General features: G+C 46.1%; 1 protein-coding gene and 2 non-coding genes across 3 annotated transcripts in view; 2 read left to right on the forward strand and 1 right to left on the reverse strand.

Moving 5' to 3' along the window:
• Positions 1–13035, reverse strand: part of LOC119928943 (solute carrier family 2, facilitated glucose transporter member 5-like) — a 28731-nt gene extending 15696 nt beyond the window's left edge. The window contains exons 1-3 of the mRNA XM_038747502.1: positions 12872–13035; positions 2844–2942; positions 1487–1647 (exon numbers count right to left, since the gene is read on the reverse strand). Coding sequence (XP_038603430.1) covers positions 1487–1647; positions 2844–2942; positions 12872–12919 — 308 coding nt within the window. The 5' untranslated portion in view covers positions 12920–13035. The remainder of the gene's footprint in view (positions 1–1486; positions 1648–2843; positions 2943–12871) is intronic.
• On the forward strand, positions 4564–4701 carry LOC119929228. Its single transcript, XR_005451362.1, has one exon. It is a non-coding gene; the product is annotated as a small nucleolar RNA SNORA7 (small nucleolar RNA).
• A 1173-nt stretch (positions 13036–14208) lies between the features above and the next one.
• LOC119929201 lies at positions 14209–14346 on the forward strand. Its single transcript, XR_005451337.1, has one exon. It is a non-coding gene; the product is annotated as a small nucleolar RNA SNORA7 (small nucleolar RNA).
• Positions 14347–20442: the final 6096 nt, after the last annotated feature.

Genomic DNA, 20442 nt, shown 5'->3' on the forward strand with positions numbered 1-20442 from the left:
GATAAACTCTCTTCTTTCTTCTCTGACCACTATCTTCAACCATTCACTCTTTCAGTGGCTTCTTCCTCACTGCTTTTAAAAATGTTTATGTACCCCTAATCTAAAAATAAAAACCTCTCACTTGACTTCATGGCTTCCTCCTGTTATTGCCCTCCTACCATTCCTCTCCAAACTCCTTGAGTGAGTTGCCTTCCCCTGCTGTTTCCACTTTCCTCCAATTCTCTCCTTGATCCCCTCCAATCTGGCTTCCAATCCCTCCACCGCCACACCCCCTTATATCCCCCACACCCAGTCCATGGAAAATCCCCTCTCTATATTCAATGTCCTCCTTCTTGCCAAATTCAACAGTCTCTATTCCATTTTAATCCTTATTTTCTCAGCTGCCTTTGACACTGGGGACTACCCCCTTCCCTTTGAATCATCTTACTTTGACTTCATTGACACTGTCTTCTCATGGTCTTCCACCTCTCTGAACACACCTCTTGGTCTCTTCCCAGCTTTCTCTTCTGCCTCCCTCCCACTAAGTGTGGTAGTCCCTCAGTGCTCAGTTATGGGTTCCCTTCTATTCTCCATCTACATCAACTCCCTTGGAGAATCCATTCACTCCCATGGCTTCAATTCCATCTCTAAAAAGATGATTCCCAATTCTTCCTCTCCAGCCTCTCCTTTCCTCTTGCCTTCATGCATCTCTAACTCTAGACTATAAGTTTGCTGTGGACAGGGACTGTGGCTACCAACTCTGTTATATTGAACTCTCCCAAGCACTTAGTACAGTGTTCTGAATGCAGTAAGCAGTTTATAAATACAATTGATTGACTGATGCCCCACTGACATCTCACACTTAATATGTCCAAAACAGAACTCTTCATCTCCTCACGCATCTCTGTCCTCTTCCTGACTTTCCCATAACTGTAGACAACACTGCTATCCTCCATGTCTTCTGAAACTGTAAGCTTGGCATTATCTATAATTCATTTCTCTCATTCAATGTGTATATTCTGTCTGCCACCAAATCCTGTCAGTTCTATCTTCGCAACATTTATAAAATCTTGTCTCTCCATCCAAACTGCTACTATGCAGATATCCAAGCACATATTCTATCTTGCCTTGACTACTGCATAAGCCTCCTCACTGACTCTCCCCACTCCAGCTCATACTTCACTCTGCTGCCCAGATGACATTTCTAAAAGAAATTCAGTCCATGTTTCCCCACTCCTTAAGAACCTCCACATCAGACACTCCTTTCCATCAGCTCTAAAGACTCAATCACCTTGTCCCCTCCTACTTTACCTCACTGATTTCCTACTGCAACCCAGGTGGGATAGGGATTGTGTTTGAGCCAATTGTCTTGTACCAACACCAACACTTAGCGCAGTGCTTGGTACATAGTAAATGCTTATTATTACTAATATTAATCATCTTATCTTGTCATCTGCCCAGGACTTGAATATTGGTTTCTGACAGACCGTGGCACTGTCTCACTTACCTGCCACATTTGTTCACCATTGGGCCAACCATTAAAGAGCCCAGGAAGCCTCCCAGGGGAAACATGGACACGCTGAGAGACCAGAGCAAGGTGAAGAAGTTCTCGTCCATATACTGTCCTGTTCTCTCATGGTAGGTTTGGTTGTAAAATTCTTGCATGAACTGGAAGACAGAAACACCCAACTTGGCCCAGGAAGAAAAAACATCTGCAGCTGTTAGACCGCGTTACTTTGAGGAAAGATGTGCCGAGAAGTAGTGTGGCCTATCGGAGAGAGCATGGGCCTGGGAATCAGAGGACCTGGGTTCCAATCAGAGCTCCATCCCTTGTCTGGTGTGTGTGATGAGTTCCCTCATCTGTAAAATGGGGATTAAGACTATGAGTCCCTTGTGGGACATGGACTGTGCCCAACCTGACTATCTTGTATGTACCCCAGCGCTTAGTGCAGTGCCTGGCATATAGCAGCACTTTAACAAATACCATAAAAAAAGGAAGAAAGGTGGTTGAAACAGTTTCACTCCCAAGGGTCACAGACTCTAAAGTGATCTTGTAAGGACTAGATAGGAGCAAAGGAGAGAAAGTCACTGTGTTAGTTAATGTTATTTACTGAACTCCCACAGGGAGCAGTGCACTGTATCAAGCACTTGGGAAAGTACAGTTTAACAGGTTGGTAGGCATGTTCCCTGCCCTTAATGAGCTTACAATCTAAAAGTGATGCAGGAAAAATTCTCAGCCAATTGAAAATAGGTTTTGATACATTTATAGGCAAGGGGCCTATCTTGGGCTATCAGTGGAATGGGAGGGATGCAGAGGATGTAAGGGTACCACTGAATCCCTTTGCCCAGCTACAAAATACTGGGCTGGATGGACTTTTGGCCTGCTCCAATAATGGCAATGCTTATGATCTCTTTTGGTATGGTATTTCTTAAGCACTTAGTACGTGCCAGGCACTGAACTAAGTGCTGGGGTAAGTAGCAGCTAATCAAGTTGTACACAGTCCATGACCCACATAATAATAATAATAATGATAATAATGATAACTGTGGAATTTGTTAAGTGCTCACTATGTACCCCTGGGGTGGATACAAGCAAATCAGGTTGGGCACAGTCCTTGTTCCATGTGGCGCTCACAGTCTCAATCCTCATTTTACAGATGAGGTAACTGAGGCATAGTGAAGTGACTTGTCCAAGGTCACAGAGCAGACTAGTGATGGAGGCAGCATTAGAACCCATGTCCTTCTGACTCCAGGCCAGTGGCCTATCCACTAGGTCATGCTGCATCTCAATATCATGCTGCTAATCTTAGGCTCTATGCCTTGTTTTTCTGGGAAATCATTTCATGAACAACGGAGGACCCTACCAGTGCTGGAGAGTTGATGACAGCCACATTATATCCATACTGGAAGGATGATCCAAATGCGGCCACCAGTGTCGCCAGGGCAAGCACGACGGTCAGCCTCTGTGGAGAGACCATCAGTTGGATGTAGAGAGCAGGAGGTGGGGAGTGAAGGACTTTCAGTGGCCTACATTGCCAAGATCCGCCCTTTCCTCTCCATCCAAACCGCTACCCTGCTAATTCAAGCTCTCATCCTATCCCGTCTGGACTACTGCACTAGCCTTCTCTCTGATCTCCCATCCTCGTGTCTCTCTCCACTTCAATCTATACTTCATGCTGCTGCCCGGATTATCTTTGTCCAGAAACGCTCTGGACATATCACTCCCCTCCTCAAAAACCTCCAATGGCTACCGATCAATCTGCGCATCAGGCAGAAACTCCTCACCCTGGGCTTCAAGGCTCTCCATCACCTCGCCCCCTCCTACCTCACCTCCCTTCTCTCCTTCTACTGCCCAGCCCGCACCCTCCGCTCCTCCACCACTAATCTCCTCACTGTACCTCGCTCTCGCCTGTCCCGCCATCGACCCCCGGCCCACGTCATCCCCCGGGCCTGGAATGCCCTTCCTCTGCCCATCCGCCAAGCTAGCTCTCTTCCTCCCTTCAAGGCCCTGCTGAGAGCTCACCTCCTCCAGGAGGCCTTCCCAGATTGAGCCCCTTCTTTCCTCTCCCCCTCGTCCCCCTCTCCATCCCCCCCGCCTTACCGCCTTCCCCTCCCCACAGCACCTGTATATATGTATATATGGTTGTACATATTTATTACTCTGTTTATTTATTTATTTATTTATTTTACTTGTACATTTCTATCCTACTTATTTTATTTTGTTGGTATGTTTGGTTCTGTTCTCTGTCTCCCCCTTTTAGACTGTGAGCCCACTATCGGGTAGGGACTGTCTCTATGTGATGCCAATTTGTACTTCCCAAGCGCTTAGTACAGTGCTCTGCACATAGTAAGCACTCAATAAATACGATTGATTGATTGATTGATTCAGAGGCTCTTCTGCCCCAAGGCAGAACCCATCTAGGATGGGCACCAATGGAATGGTCGCTGCCTAACCTCACAGAGAGTCTCCCTACCAAAGCCATTTTCATCAGTAACAACCGCCTCTCCCAAGCAATCGATCAATGTTTCACCACTTCTTGTGTAGATTAAAGGAGCCCCAGTGCCTTCAGGAAAAGCATCCAGAGTGTTTGGGGAAAGGGAAGGAGGGGCGGGTGCACAGAATCCAACACACCCACACCTCCCAGCCTGCCAGATTGCATGCCAAAATGGGCCAGTTGTTGGCTGTGGATTGAACAGCACAATGTGCCATCAGAGGGGGCCACAAGCTGGGCCAGTGAAGTCAAGCAGGGCCCCTGCAGTAGGAGAAGCTGCTCTCGATAAACCATTTTTTCTTTTTTTTTTTTAGTGGAATTTGTTGAGTGTTTACTATGTGCCAGGTACTGTACTAAATACTGGGGTAGATATAAGCTAATCAGATTGGACAGAGTCCATGTCTCTCATGGGGCTCAAAGTCTTAATCCCCATTTTACGGACGAGGTAACTTAGGCACAGAGAAGTGAAGTGATTTGCCCAAGGTTACACAGCAGACAAGTTGTGGGGGATCACATGGCTGGGTTTTTCTCCAGATGCATTGCTCTTTACTTCGTTGAAGCTTAGAATTAAAAAGCGGTGTGTCTAGTGGATCCCCTCTCAGGGTCGCACCTGGAGAGTTTGCAGTATCCTACCAGTCTCGACTATGGGAGGGAGAGTCAAGCACAGGCATACCCATTCCATTCCTAGCTTGGGCAGTGGTTAGTGAGTGGAAGGCAATCTGTTGCAAGTCAAAATTCACCTATGCTGGGCAGCAGTGGCATGGGAGAGAGTCGAGGGCAGAAATTCAAGTTTACCACGTGGAAGGAGGCAATGGTAAACCACTTCCATATTTTTCCAAGAAACCTCTAGGGATACACTACCAGAACTATTGCAGATGGAAATGGGGCATTCTGGGAGAGATGTGTCAGTGGTATTGCTATGGGTTGGAGACAATTTGACAGCATAGGACAAAACAAGACAGACTGTCGGTCCCATGTGGGACCTAATTATCTTGTATCTACCCCAGTGCTTAATCCAGTGCTAGCAGTGAGATAGACAAGATTGGGGCACAGTGATTAAGTTGGTGCCAGAGGAGTGAAGTGCGGGGGCTGGGCTGTAGTAATAATAATAATGGCATTTATTAAGCACTTACTATGTGCAAAGCACTGTTCTAAGCACTGGGGAGGCTACAGAGTGATCAGGTTGTCCCACGGGGGGTTCACAGTCAATCCCCATTTTACAGATGAGGTAACTGAGGCACAGAGAATTAAAGTGACTTGCCCAAAGTCACACAGCTGACAATTGGCGGAGCCGGGATTTGAACCCATGACCACTGACTCCAAAGCCCATGCTCTTTCCACTGAGCCACGAGGCAATTAGCGAGGTGAGGTAGGATGGGGCAAGCTGACTGAGTGCTTTAAAGCTGACAGTAAGGGGTTTCTGTTTGATGTTGAGGTAGATGGGCAACAACTGGAGGTTATTGAGGAGTGGGAAAATATGTACTGAACGTTTTTGTTGATAGATGATCCATGCAGCTGAATGAAGTATGGATTGGAGTGGGGATAGACAGGAGGCAGGGAGGTCAGTGAGGAGACAGATGCAGTAGTCAAGGCAAGTACTTGGTTCAGCACTGTAGCAGTTTGGATGGAGAGGAAAGGGCGGATTTTAGCAATGTTCTGAAAGTAGAGCCGACAGGATTTGTTGGCAGATTGAATATGTGGGTGGAATGAGAGAGGTGAGTCAAGGACAAAGCCAAGGTTATGGGCTTGTGAGACAGAGAGGATAGTGGTGTTGTCTGCAGTGATGGGAAATATGGGGGGAAACAGGGTTTGGGGGAGAAGATAAGGAATTCAGTTTTAGGCATGCTTAATTTGAGATGTCAGCAGGACATCCAAGGAGATAGGAGATAGGTCTTGGAGGTAGGAGGAGGGGCTCCCAGACTGAGCCCCCTCCTTCCTCTCGCCCTCCTCCCCCTCCCTATCCCCCCGCCTTACCTCCTTCCCCTCCCCACAGCACCTATATATATGTATATATGTTTGTACATATTTATTTCTCTATTTATTTATTTTACTTGTACATATTTATTCTATTTATTTTATTTTGTTAATATGTTTTGTTTTGTTGTCTGTCTCCCCCTTCTAGACTGTGAACCCGCTGTTGGGTAGGGACTGTCTCTATATGTTGCCAACTTGTACTTGCCAAGTGCTTAGTACAGTGCTCTGCACACAGTAAGGGCTCAATAAATACGATTGAATGAATGAATGAATGAACGAAATGTGAGATTGCAGGTAAGGAGAGAGGTCAGGGCTGGAGATGTAGATTTGGGGACCATCTGCATAGAGATTCATTCATTCATTCAATCGTACTTATTGAGCACTTACTGTGTGTGGAGCACTGTAATCGAAGCCATGGGAGTCACTCCAAGGAGTTCTCTAAGGGAGTGGGAGTAGAGGGAGAATAGAAGGGGACCTAGAACTGAGCCATGAGGGACCCCCTACTGTCAGAGGGTGGGAAGCAGAGGAGGAGCCAGCAAAAGAGACTGAAAAGGAGTGGTCAGAGAGATAGGAGGAGAAAAAGGAGAGGACAGTGTCAGTGAATCCAAGGTTGGATAAAGAAAGCAAGAAAAGAAAGAAAAGGGGGTGGTCTACAGTGTCAAAGGCAACTGAGAGGTTTAGGAGGATTAGGATGGAGTAGAGTCCATCAGATTTGGCAAGAAGGAAGTCATTAGTTACATTAGAGAGGGCTGTTGCTGTGGAATGAAGGGGCTGAAAGCCAGATTGGAGCGGATCTAGGAGAGAATTGGAGTCTGAGGACCTGGGTTGTAATCCTAACTCTGTCTATTGCTCACTGTGTGATCTTGGGCAAGTCATTTTACTTCTCTGTGCCTCAGTTTTCTCCACTTTAAAATGGGGATTCAATTCCTGTTCTCCCTCCTATTTAGGCTGTGAGCCCCATGTGGGACAGGGACTGTGTCTGACCTAATTAACTTGTACCTACCACAGCCCTTAGAAACATGTTTGACATATAGTAAGCCCTAACAAATACCATAAAAAAAGAAAATCTCCTCAAAAGAGGTTTCAAGGCTCTCCACCAACTTACCGCACTGGACCTTTCTGCTCTCCTCATCCATTATTCCCCACAAGCTCTCACTTCCTCTTAAGCCAGCCTCCTAGCTGAACCCTGCTCTCAAGTCTCCTGCCTCCTTTCCCTAGCTCAAACTGTTCCCTCCAGCTAGGAACTCCCTCCTTCCTCATATCAGGCAGACCGCAGCTCTCACCCACATTCATAACCCTCCTAAAATCCCAACTGTTCCAACAGCCCCCAATGAGTTTACCAGAACCTTATGCTCTATTAACCCATCAGCCAGCTCTAACACTTGGGAACTAATTTATACTCCCTCTTTGGCACTCTCATATATACAGCTAAAGGACTGAAAGTACAACTGAAAATTTTGACATTCTTATAACTGTCTCCCTCTTTAGAGTGCATGCTCCCTGTGGGCAGGAAAGATATCACTTCTTTATTGTGTACCTCCTAAATGCCTAAAACTGTACAGTGCATCAATCAATCATGTCTAATGCTGCTACTACTACTCCATTGCATTGTCAAGTACATAGCACAGTGCTCTGCACACAGCAGGCCTGCAATCAATGCCACTGTTTGAATGATAGGAGGGGAACTTGGGAGCTTAGGGACGGAGGTTGTTGCCTAAAACCGAGTGTCCGAGCTTCCCCTAGCACCTTCTCACCATTTTCTCCCCCAGCCTGCCACTGTAGTACTCCTTTCAGTCCTCCTGCTCTCCCTTAATGATATGTGACTTCCCGTGTCTCTTCGCTGCAGTCAGGCCAACACCAAGCCCTGCTCTTTCTTCCCCTACTTCTGATCAATGGTGTTCATTGAATGCCTACTGAGGATCAAGTACTGCTCTAAGGGCTTGAGAAAGTGCATCAGAGACACGACACACCCCCTGTCCTCAAGGAGCTCCCACTTTAATGGGAAGCAGTGGGGCCAAGTGGAAAGAACCTGGATCTAAGAATCAGAAGACCTGGGTCCTGATCCTGACTCTGTCACTTGCCTGCTACATAATCTCTATCAAGTCACTCAACTTCTCTGTGCCTGAGTTTCCTCACCTGAAAATGGGAATTAGATATTTGTTCTATCTTCTGCTTAGACTGTGAGTTCCATATGGGTCAGAGACTGTCTGACTTGATTATCTTGTATGTACCGCAGACCTTAGTACAGTATTTGGCACACAACAAGCCCTTAATAAATATTATTAAGGGGACCTCTCTCAGTGTCAGGCCTACCCCTTCCTCCTCACTTCCCCAGCCTCTGTCTAAACTCAGGCCTTGACTCCCTCCAGACTGGAATTAACCCCAACTTCGGAGGTAGATTCCCTCTCTCCAGCCTTTCCTCCCTCTAGTCTGCCCTCCACATTGCAGCTGAAGGTTTTCCAGGATCCCCTTTCATAAACAGTACTGATACAATAAATACAACTGATTGATTGGACTGTGAGCCCCATGAGGGAGAGGGACTGTGTCCAACTTGATTATCTTGTATCTACACCAGTGCTTAGTACAGTGCTTGGCACATTGTAAGCACTTACAGAGTACCATTTTATTATTATTCATTGTTCCACTGAAAAACCTACCTACTTTAGGAAGCCTTTCGTAGACTGGTCCCAGAAGTCTCTGGTCATTCCAGTGGATTCCAGGGAGCCTCAGCTACCTGGGGACATTTCTGTGTGGTAGGTTTATGCCTTCTGTTTGCATTTAGAGTCTTTCATGAGGTGGACAATTGCTAGAATTGTTAAATCATTCCTGGGTGGAGTCAATGTCTTGCATTTAGAGAATCACCTCTATTCCTCCCTACTCCAGGTCCTCTAACTCTGGGCAGATGCCCAGTGGATACATTAACTGACCAAGGACAGGTATGAATGGAAGCTGGGGTCCAATAGGGCACCCCAGGGCCAGAGCCACCATGGTCCCCATGCCCAACTCCTGCCTTACCCCTGTCTGTTGGACCCCAGCAGAGGCACTGACTCTGCCAGTTGTCCTCTGCCCTCCTCTCCTCCACCCAACCGTGCCCTGTGCCACTCATTCCTACCCCTGCTAAGTACCATCACGGGGAGGGGGGCGGGGGCACACCTCTTGCTACCCCAGACCTCAGGCCAAAACTGGAGATCATTTCCCTGCGGGGATAATCATTCCCTAACGCGCTCTTCCTCAGGAGTTGCAGAGTGTCACGTTGGGTGCCAGAGTCAGTCACAGTCTGTGTCCTCTGATGTGAGGGCTGCTGCCAAGGAGCTGGACCAGAGAGCTACTTCTGTAGGCAAACAGCACCAGAGGCTGATATGGGTAAGGCTGGAGTTGGACAACTGGAGATGAGGGAATCAAGTCCCTGGGACTCCACAACAATCAATATGACCTTGTGTCATATTACCCAGCCAATAATAACATATGGTTCAGAACAGCATGGCCTAATGGAAAGAGCTCAGAAGGAGAGACAGGAGTCCAAAGCTCACAACCCAGCTCTGTTCTTGGACTGTTGTGTAACCATAGACAAAGTCACTTAAGCTCTATGAACCTCAATTTCCTCTAATGAGGATAATGGTAACTTCTTATGGTATTTAATAACAACAATAATAATAATGATGATAATGATAGTGTTTGTTAAGTGCTTACTATGTGCCAGGCACTGTACTAAGCGCTGAGGTAGAAACAAGCTAATCAGGTTGGACGCATTCCCTGTCACACATAGGGCTCACAGTCTTAATCCTCATTTTACAGATGAGGTAACAGAGGTGCAGTGAAGTGAAGTGACTTTCCCAAGGTCACACAGCAGACAAGTGGCAGAGTCAGGATTGGAACCCAGGACCTTCTGATTCCCAGGCCTATGCTCTATCCACTACACTACGCTGCTTCTTATTAGGCCACACTGCTTCTCTCCTCACCTCACAAGGGAGAACAAAATGAGACAATGGATGTAAAAGTGCTCTACATTTTCCAATTTATCATAAGGTTCTATTATTGGTGTGTTGAGCCAACATTTCCCTCTCTAGTAGCATGGGGCACAACTCTTACCAGAACTTTACAGGAAGAGGCAAACATCCTTTCCCTTGGAGTACTTATTCACTCCCATGGCTTCAACTATTATCTCTATCTGGATGATCCCCAAATCTAATAAAAATAATAATAATAGTATTTGTTAAGCATGTACTATATGCCAGGCACTGTTCTAAGTTCTGGGGTAGATACAAGATAATTGGGTTGGACATGGTCCATATCCCACATGGGGCTCACAGTCTTAATCCCCATTTTACAGATGAGGGAACAGACACAGGTAAGTTTAGTGACTTGTCCAATGTTACACAGCAGATAAGTGGCAGAGCCAAGATTAGAACCCAAGTCCTTCTGAGTCCCAGGCCCGTGCTTTAACCACTAGACCACACTGCTTCTCAGGGCTACATCTCCAGCCCTGAACTCTCCCTCATTCTCCACAGTCTCACAAGTCTTTTTGTCTTCACAGCATCATTATTTGGATGGCCCACTGACACCACAAACTTAACACGTCCAAAACAGAACTCCTCATCTTTTCATGCAAAACCTGTCCTTCCCAAGGCTTTCCCCTCACTGTAGACAGTGCCACCATCCTCCCTGTCTCACAAGCATGAAACCTTGGCATTAACCTCTATTCATCTCTCTCATTCAACTTGTATATTCATTTTGTCACCAAGTCCTTGTCAGTTCTACCTTCACAGCATCTCCAGAATCCATCCTTTCCTCTCCATCCAAACTGTTACTATGATGATCCAAGCACTCACCATATCCTTCCTTGACTACTGCCATAGCCTGCATGCTGACCTCCCCACTTCATGTCTCTCCCCTCTTCAGTCCATACTTCACTCTGCTGCCCAGATCATTTTTTAAAAATAATACTCAGCCCACATCTCCCTTACCATAAATCTCCAATGGCTGCTCATCAATTTCCACATCAAACTCCTTCTCATTGACTTTACTCAATTACCTCTCCTTACCTCGCTGCTCTCCTACTACAACTCAGCCCACATACTTCTCTAACACCAACCTACTAGGCCTCAATCTCATCTTTTTCTCTGCCAATCCCTTGCCCACTTCTTCCCTCTGGCCTGGAATGTCCTCCCCCTTCATGTCGGACAGACCACCAATCTCCCATTCTTCAAAGTCCTACTAAAATTACATCTCCTTCAAGAGGCCTCAATAAGCTGAGGCAAGCCTTTCTTTTCTTCCCCTTGATGCCCTGGCCTGGCACCCCCTACAAACACCATCCTCCTCTCTCCAGCTGCCTGCTGAAAGTTTTGGAACTCCCTCACTAGTCTGTAAGGCTAATCAGAGCTATCAGTGATTAAAACAGTGGTGTTTAATGAGCGTTTATTATGTGCAGAGGATTGTGCTAAGCATTTAGCACAATCTCTGTGCTAGGCACAGAGAAGCAGCGTGGCTCAGTGGGAAAGAGCACAGGCTTTGGAGTCAGAAATCATGGGTTCAAATCCCAGCCCTACCAATTGTCAGCTGTGTGACTTTGGGCTAGTCACTTAACTTCTCTGTGCCTCAGTTACCTCATCTGTAAAATGGGGATGAAGACTCTGAGTCCTCTGTGGGACAACCCAATCACCTTGTAACCTCCCCAGCGCTTAGAACAGTGCTTTGCATATAGTAAGCACTTAATAAATGCCATTATTATTGTTATTATTATTATTATTACCTGGGAAGTACAATGCATTTGATAGACATGATCCATGCCCTCATGGAGTTTGCAAACTAGTCGGGAAGTCAGACAAACTGAATTATAGATGTGGGAAGCAGCAGAGTATAATGATATGTACATAAGTGTTTCAGGGGCAGGGGCAAGGAGGATGAATAACAAAAAGTGCCTGGGAGTATGAACTCAGGTGACACAGAAAGGAAAACAGGGTTGGAAGATGAGAGGTTAGACAGGGTAGGCTTCCTGGAGAAGATATGATTTTAGTAGGGCCTTGAAAATAGGGAGCATAGTGATCTGATGGAAATTAGGGGGCAGAAGGGAGGACTTGGGAAAGGGGTCAATGGGGAGAGAGATGAGACTGAGATACAAAGAATAGGTTAGTGTTAGAGTTGTGTGTGAACTGGGATGTAGTAGAAGATGAGCAAGAATTTGCCTGTTCCCCAGAAAGAACCTAGGTGTTCTGGAGAGAGAGTCAGAGACAGAAAGAGACAAAGAGAGAGATTTCTACCGTTTACATTTGCTGAATCTCTATTAAATTTTTCTGGTTCTTTGGTAATAGTGAGGTCACAGTGGGACACAGGGACCAAGAGATTGACAGAACAAAATTTCTGAAATATCAAAATCCGGATCCTTCCCTGTCCCTAGCTGCATTGCCCTACCACACTTATCTCCTTCTGGCTGGGCATAGAAAGCTGACTCCACTGGACCCACACAAGCCATGCAATACCCCTTCATAAACCCCAATCCATGGCCCTTTTGCTGGCCCAGAGAGAGAGAGGAGGAGGAGGAGGAAGATGAAAAATGGAGGTGGCTCTGGGTAGGGTGGAGAGCACTACAATATCTCACACTGCTTCTTCTCCAGTTCCACTCCCTCCTCATTATGCCAGTGACTAACAAAATTAAACGATGTAGACAATGGTAGCAGCACCCAAGTGCTGCAGCAGGTTTATCAGGTTATGTTGGAGGACTTCATCAAACAGCAGGGTTACTGTTTATAAAGGAGGTAATCGTTTAGGGAGATCTCCCCTGGGGCCCCTCAGGCCTGGTCCTCAGAAGAGCCTCCCAACCCCGCTCCACCCTTCCAACTTTCTACCACTGCCTATGGCCTGCCATCTCTCCCATGCCCCAGGCCTCAGACTGCTCTAACTCCCCTCTGCCCCAAGGACAGGACACTTACCCCTGGCTTCGAGGCAGATGACTGAGCTGCTTTTCTGGAGTTTTCCATCCTCTCTCAAGTACCGCCTGTCACCCTCTAAGGAAAGCAATAGTTGTCCCAAACGGACAGAAAAGCCATTCTGGTTACCCTTCAACCTTGCTGAGTGCAGTCACTGGATTTTTATAGTTCAGCAGAACCCAGCTGACCTCTGAGCCTTCATGGGTTCCTCAGAGGCTTACCTTCCTTTCACTCCTCCTTCGAGATAAAGTCCGCGCTGAGATTGGATGGAAAGGACCCATACAGAGTCGCTATCTGGACCTTGACCCCGGGCCCGAGTCAGGAAGTGTTTCTTGGGGCAGAGGCTGATGTGAACATGTTACCAGCTGCTGTGGTCAGTGCCCATAGAGGGCCACAGGATCAACTACTCAGAGCCACTCCTGGCCTGTGGGAAGATGGGGAAGAGAAGCTGAGCAGGGCAAGGTGGTTCAAAATGGGCTTGCTGCCAGGGGCCCCTTCATTATGTCTCTCCCCCCTTGGATTTTGTTTCTTTTCCTTTTCCAAACTTTATTTCACATCCTGAGCTGTAGGAGAGACAGTTCTCGCATTCACAAAACCTCATTTTCCCGGGGTTTGGACTGGCTGCATGGTGTAGTGGATAGAGCACGGGCCCGGGAGTCAGAAGGTCCTGGGTTCTAATCCTGGCTCCACCACTTGTCTGTGTGGCCTTGAGCAAGTCATTTCACTTTTCTGTACCTCAGTTACTTTGTCTGTAAAATGGGGATTGAGACGGTGAGCCCCATGTGGGACAGGGAACGTGTCCAACCCAATTTGCTTGTATCCTCCTCAGCACTTAGTACAGTTCTTTGCACATAGCAAGAGCTTAATAAATACCAGAATTATTATTACTGTTATTAATAAGGCCATATGGCTCAAGGTCACAGCAAGCATCAACAGTCCAGGAAAGCTGGCAGGAGGATCATCTCTGAACAACAGGGGCAGCTCAATCTCAGGAAGGGGGAACATAAGAAGCAAGTCCATTGGGCAAACCCGGGAAGAAAAGGGGAACTCAGCAGCACCATCAGTGAAGGTTATTAAGCACCTTCTGAGTGATAAGCACTGTACTGAGCACTTAGGAAAGTGCAGCAGAAGAAAGACATGACTACTGGGCTCCAGAAGCTTATGCTCTTAGAGAGGTCTCTGAAATCTCAGAGAAACAGCAGGGCCTACTAGAAAGAGTTTACCTCTGGTAGTGAGGTAAATTGGTTTCTAATCCCAGCTCTGTCACTTGCCTGCTGTGTGACCTTAGGTAAGTCACTTAATTGCTCTGTGCTTCAATTCCTCACCTAAAAGAGGAACTCCCCGTCTTGGGATTGCACCTGGAGAGTTTCCAATACTCTACCAGTCTCAGCTATGGGAGGGAGAGTCAAGCAGAGGCATATCCATTCTATTCCTAGCTTGGGCAGTGGTTAGCAAGTGGAAGGCAGTCTGCTACATGTCAAAACCCCTGTGCTGGGCAGTAGCAGCATGGGAGAGTTGAGGGAGGAGACTCAAGTTTACTGTGTGGAAGAAGGCAATGGTAAACTACTTTTGTATTTTTAACAAGAAAACTGTATGGATACATTGCCAGAATACTGTAGATTGAGAGTGGGATGTTCTGGGAGAGATGTGTCCATGAAGTTGCTATGACTTGACAGCAAAAGACAAGAGAGTGATTAATACCTATCCTCCCTCCTACCTAGACTGGGAGCCCCATGAGGGATGAGGATTATGTCTGATCTGATTGCATTCTTTCTACTCCAGCACTTAGCACATAGTGAGCATTTAGCAAATGGTACAATTATTACTGTCTGGGCTCCAAGGAAACCAGATTGATCCGGAGAGATTTGGTCATGGGAGGAAGGGCTGATGAGCAGCAGTTTGAGGAACTATCTTCAAAGGTGCATAATTCCTTGTCCACACCATCCTTCTCATTTATTTTAATCAAAAGCATTTACCAAACCCCTCTGTGCAAAGCAATGTACTAAGAGTTTATGAGAATACAGTAGGGGTAAAGTCAAAATCCCCACACTCAAGGAGTTTACAATCTTATGGGGGAAACAAACCCAAAGTTGTTTACAAATAGGAGGAAAAAGAATGGGAAGATGGATAGGTGAATGACCTGCTTAAATAGAAGAGTGAATAGTGTGGCATAGTGGATAGAGCACAGGACTGGAAATGAGGAAACCAGGATTCTAATCCTAGCTTCACCCCTAGCCTACTACATAACCTCTGTGCCTCAGTTTCCTCATCTGTAAAATGAGAATTAAACACCTCTTTCCCTCCCAGTTATAGTTCCCACTGTGGGACAGGGACTGTGTCCAACTTGATTATCTTGCATCCACCCCAGCACTTAGTACAGTGCTTGGCCCATAGTAAGCATTCAAATACACTTATTACTCTAATAATGAATACAAAAGAGCTATGGGGGTCTGTGAGTGCTTAAGTGCTGAGGTACTAGTTGGAAGGATATGACCCTGGAAGGAGTAAAGGGCATTAATCATGCTCTGCAGATAAGATTGTACCCTGTGCTAGTCCACACCTAATTCCCCTCACATCATCTTTGCCCTGCAAATAGGCCTCAGGACAACTGTGGGGAAAAATAACGTTCCCATTCTGCCAAGTCACTTAAGCATTTGCTCCATTACTTCTCAACCTCATTTTAAAAGAACACTTACCTAACTAGAGCCATCTTTCTGGTTAGACGTGACTGAGAATTTTTTCCATGTGTGGATGGCTGAGGAGAGGAGTGCACTCCTGACCACCCGCTCTACCTTAGGACTCCACCAAAAGAGTCTCGGATGGGCTGCAGCTATTTGTGGGACCTGGGATGTTTTTTCATACTGCTTCTTGCTCTTCCAATTGTCCAGCTGTCTCTGCTCTAAGAGAGGCCTCCTAATTATTGCTGCCTTGAACCTTTCTGAGTGGGTCTCTTTCCGAGTCCTCCCACACTGAAATCCAATAAATTCTTACGGGTTTAATGTTTACAAAAATAACTTGCTGTCTCCGTACCTGATACAACATTAAAAGAGAAAGACACCAATTTACATACTTCAGATTTTTTTAAGGGTATTTGTTAAGCGCTATGTGCCAGGCACTGTACTAAGCATTGGAGGAATTATAAGGAATTATAATCAGGTTGGACCCAATCCATATCCCAAATGGGACTCACAGTTTTAATCCCCATTTTACAGATGAAGTAACTGAGGCACAGAGAAGTTGCTCATTGTGGGCAGGGAATGTGTCTATTCATTGCTATATTGTACTCTGCCAAGCACTTAGCACAGTGCTTTGTACACAGTCAGCACTTAATAGAATTGATTGAATGAATGAAAGTGACTTGCCCAAGATTGCACAGCAGATACTGACAGAGCCGGGATTAGAACCCAGGTCCTTCTGACTGCTGGGCTTCTGGACTCCCAGGCTTGGCAGCTTTGTACTGGATCATCAGAAAAGGACTGCCAGGCCCTTTCCTTTTGGATTGCCTTAGAGTGAGAGATGCTGTTTTCCTCACTGCTCAAAACATACATCAACCTCAAAACCAGGGGCAGCACAGAGAATCCTTGTCAGTCATCTTCCTTTCCTCATTTCATTCAGATCCTCCCTCACACAATCCTTAGGTCTCTTCTTCTTTTCTTCCTTCCTTTGTTTAAAAAGGGAATTTATTAAGCATCTCCTATGTGCCAAAGCACTGTCCTAAATACTGGGGCAGATATAATCAGATCAAAACCAACCCCTGCCTAACATGGGGTTCATAGTCTAAAAATAGTTTTATTTATTTATATTAATGTCTGTCCCCTCCTCTAGACTGTAAGGTCACTCTGGGCAGGGAATGTGTCTATTATATTGTACTCTCCCAAGCTCTTAGTACAGTGCTCTGCAAACAGTAAGTGCTCAATAAATACTATTGACTGACTGACAAGAATTGGGGAGAGGAGACAACTTATCCATCCCCATTTTACAGATGAGAAAAGTGAGGCTCAAAATTAAGTGAGCTGTCCAAAGCCACACGAGTCACTGGCAGAATTGATATTAGAACCTAGGTCTTCTGACTCCCAGCGCCATGCTCTTTCCACTAAACCATGCTGCCCCTCACTCTCTCCCTTCTTCCTCCCTTAATTTCTAGATTTGTCTCTCCCCCTCCCTTTCCCCCATTCCTCCCAGTTACCCAGGTAAAACACCAGCAGCCCTGATGGCCTGCTTAAGGAATCCACAGGTATTATTGCAGAAACACTAGCCATCACTTTGAAAATGTACCAAACAGGAGAAATCCCAGAGCACCACCTCCTAAGAGACTAGAACAAATCTTCAAACGATCCACTTAAAACCACCTAGAAGAGCAGAAGAGACTAGGAAAGAATCAACATGGGTTTGTGACAGTCAAACCAGGCTAGACTAAATCAACTTTCTGTGACGACTGAGTGTAAAACACATAGGAAAGGCTCAAGAAAGTTGTAATCTCTTAAATTTTTTTTTAAAATCAGGCTCTCCTGATCTGAAGAGCCACCAAACAAAACATAATAGAGTAGTATTGTGGCCTAGTGGAAAGACAACAGGTTTGGAAGTCAGAGGACCTGGGTTCTAATCCCATCTCTGTCACTTGCCTGCTTTGTGATCTTGGTCAAGTCACATAACTTTTCTTGGACTCAGTTTCCTCATCTATAAAATGGGGATTCAATACCTGTTCTCCCTCCTACTTAGATTGTAGAACAGGGACTTGTGGGGCAGTGACTGTGTCCCACCTGATTATCTGGAATTATATAAAAATAGTATTAAATGCTGTGTACCAACTACTGTGCATCAAGCACTGTATTAAGAACATAGGACTGCACTTGGCACCCAGCAAGCACTTAAATTTCACAATTTTTGCCATCAATAAATCCTGTCAGTTCTACCTTCATAACATTGCCAAAATCCGCCCTTTCCTCTCCACCCAAACTGCTACCACATTAAGGCAAGCACTTACTCTATCCCACCTTGATTATTGTATCAGCCTCCTTGCTGATCTCCCTGCCTCCTGTCTCTCCCCACTCCAGACCATACTCCTTGCTGCTGCCTGAATCATTTTCCTCAAGAATGTTCAGACCGTGTTTCCCCACTCCTCAAGAAACTCCAACGGCTGCCCATCCACCTCTTCATCAAATAAAAACTCCACAACATTAGCTTTAAAGCACTTGATCACCATGCCCCCTCATACCTCACCACTCCCCTACTACAATCCAGCCCACACACTTCATTCCTCTAATGTTAACCTTCTCACTATACCTTGATCTCATCTATCTCATCACCGACCTCTCGCCCTCATCCTACCACTGGCCAGGAACACCCTCCCTCCTCATATCAGATAGGTAATTGTTCTACCCTACTTCAAAACCTTATTGAAGGCATATCTCCTCCAAGAAGCCTTCCCTAACTAAGGTCTCCTCTCCTCTTCTCCCACTCCATTCTGCACCGCTCTTACTTTCTCCTTCATTCATTCTCCCTCCCAATCCCACAGCATTTATGTATATATCTGTAACTTGTTTATATATTTATTTATTTGCATTAATGTCTGTCTCCTCCTCGACTGTGAGCTTATTGTGGGCAGGAATGTATCTGCTATATTGTACTCTCCTAAGCGCTTAGTACAGTGCTTTGCACACAGTAAGCGCTCAATAAATACGACTGAATGAATGAATGAACAATTATTATTTGAATATGGCCAAGAGCAGCAGATCAGAAAAACACCCTTTAACTGGAATGGTGAGCTGGCATTCCTGGGAATTTAGTGACAAGAGGTGGAGAGCAGAGTTTTCTAGGGGGGAAAAGAGGAGGGGAAGGGAGAGGCAGCATAAAGCAAGAGGCAGTCAGCAAGGATTGGAGGCAGGGTCGGGCACTTCTCCCCTCCCCATCCCGGGTCCAGGTGGTCTGGGGTACCACCTCACCACCACTGGGTTGGAACGACATTCCCGTGGCCCACTGTGCATCCAAAATGATTAATAGTAATCATTAATCATTAATATGTGTACAGGCTGCCCAGCAGCTGAAGTAGAGCCGTACCTTAGTTTGGATTGGCCACCTCAATTTCTAATTTAGTCCTGGGAGGCAGCCTCATGAACCAGCCAAAAAATTCTGGTCTCGATCATACTGAGGTTCCTGGGTGACCCGCTGGCCCAGGAGGAGGGATGGGGGATGCCAAGGGCAGGTCTTAATGGTGATGACAATGTGGGCTGGTTCAACTGGAACCCACAGGGATCAGGGCTGGGGCCATTGGTATTCCGTCTCTTAGACTGCTCACTCTGTGAGAGGAAAAGGATGAATTCCGAGACACCTAGGTGATTGGAAAAATAACCTCACAACAAGGACTCCTGCCTGATCCAAATCCAGGAGGGAGCGGGAGGCTGGTAGGAACAAAAATAAAAATACCAGCGGGGGCAGAGTCAACCAGAGGCTGAATGGCAGCCAGCAGAGTAAAAGGCCTGGGCACTGGAGTGTGACATTCATGGCAGAGGTGGGAGGAGATCCTTCTGCCAGCTCTGATTCGTCCTGCTCATATCCTTATTTGAATGTTGTTTCCTGTTTTGTCCCAGGACTTGGAGAGACAGGGAAGGGTAAGGAAAAGAAAGACCACAGGGATAAAAGGGAGGGAAAACAGATCCTGTGAGGCAAGATTAAAGGAACTGGGGTTGGTTAATCTGGAGAAGAGACAGCAAGGGCCAGGGAATCCAGTAATGGCCTTCACGGTTGTGTTTGGGAGCTTCAGAAGAAGCACAAGGCACATTCCCTGCCCACAAGGCCCTTACATGGTCTCCAGGGAGACAGATATAGAAATGCTACACAATTGCTGAGAATAGCCATAAATACTTATGTGCAAGAAGTGACTGGAGGGTAGATAAGAATCAGACAACTGTGATTAATCAATGGTATTTATTGAGCACTTACTATGTGCAGGGCATTGTACTAAGCGCTTGGGAGAGTAATTAGGGAAGGCAGGATATTAAGAGTGCTTTGAATGCCAAGAGTCAGGAGAACCTGGATTCTAATACTAGCTCTGCCATTTGTCTGCAGTGTGACCTTGGACAAGCCATTTAATTTCTCTGGGCCTCAGTAACCTTATCTGTAAAATGGGGATCAAGACTGAGCCCCATGTGGGGCATGGACTGTGTCCAACCTGATTTGCTTGTAACTACCCCATCTCTCAGTCCAGTGCCACTATGTTCCAGGCACTGGACCGAGTGCTGAAAAAATACCATTAAAAAAGGTGGGAGAGTGTTGTGGTCTAGTAGATATGTGGTGAGGGGGTAGGGAGGGAGGAAGTCCAGATCTATCAATATTTATTGAGTAACCACTATGTACAGAGCACTGGAGTAAAAGCAATAGTATTTATTAGGCACTGGGAAAAGGTATGTGGGTGAAGAGTATCGAAGAGTTCCCCAGCTCACTCTCCCTTCTGCATCATCTATGCACTTGGATCTGTGACCTTTGGGCATTTGATATTTGCTCAATCCAAAAGCACTTATTTATCTTTCAGTTATATGCTATAAATTATTTATATAGTCTGTCTTCCCTTTTAGGCT

Source organism: Tachyglossus aculeatus, chromosome 5, assembly GCF_015852505.1.
Source record: "Tachyglossus aculeatus isolate mTacAcu1 chromosome 5, mTacAcu1.pri, whole genome shotgun sequence".
In the NCBI taxonomy this organism is placed as follows: domain Eukaryota; kingdom Metazoa; phylum Chordata; class Mammalia; order Monotremata; family Tachyglossidae; genus Tachyglossus; species Tachyglossus aculeatus.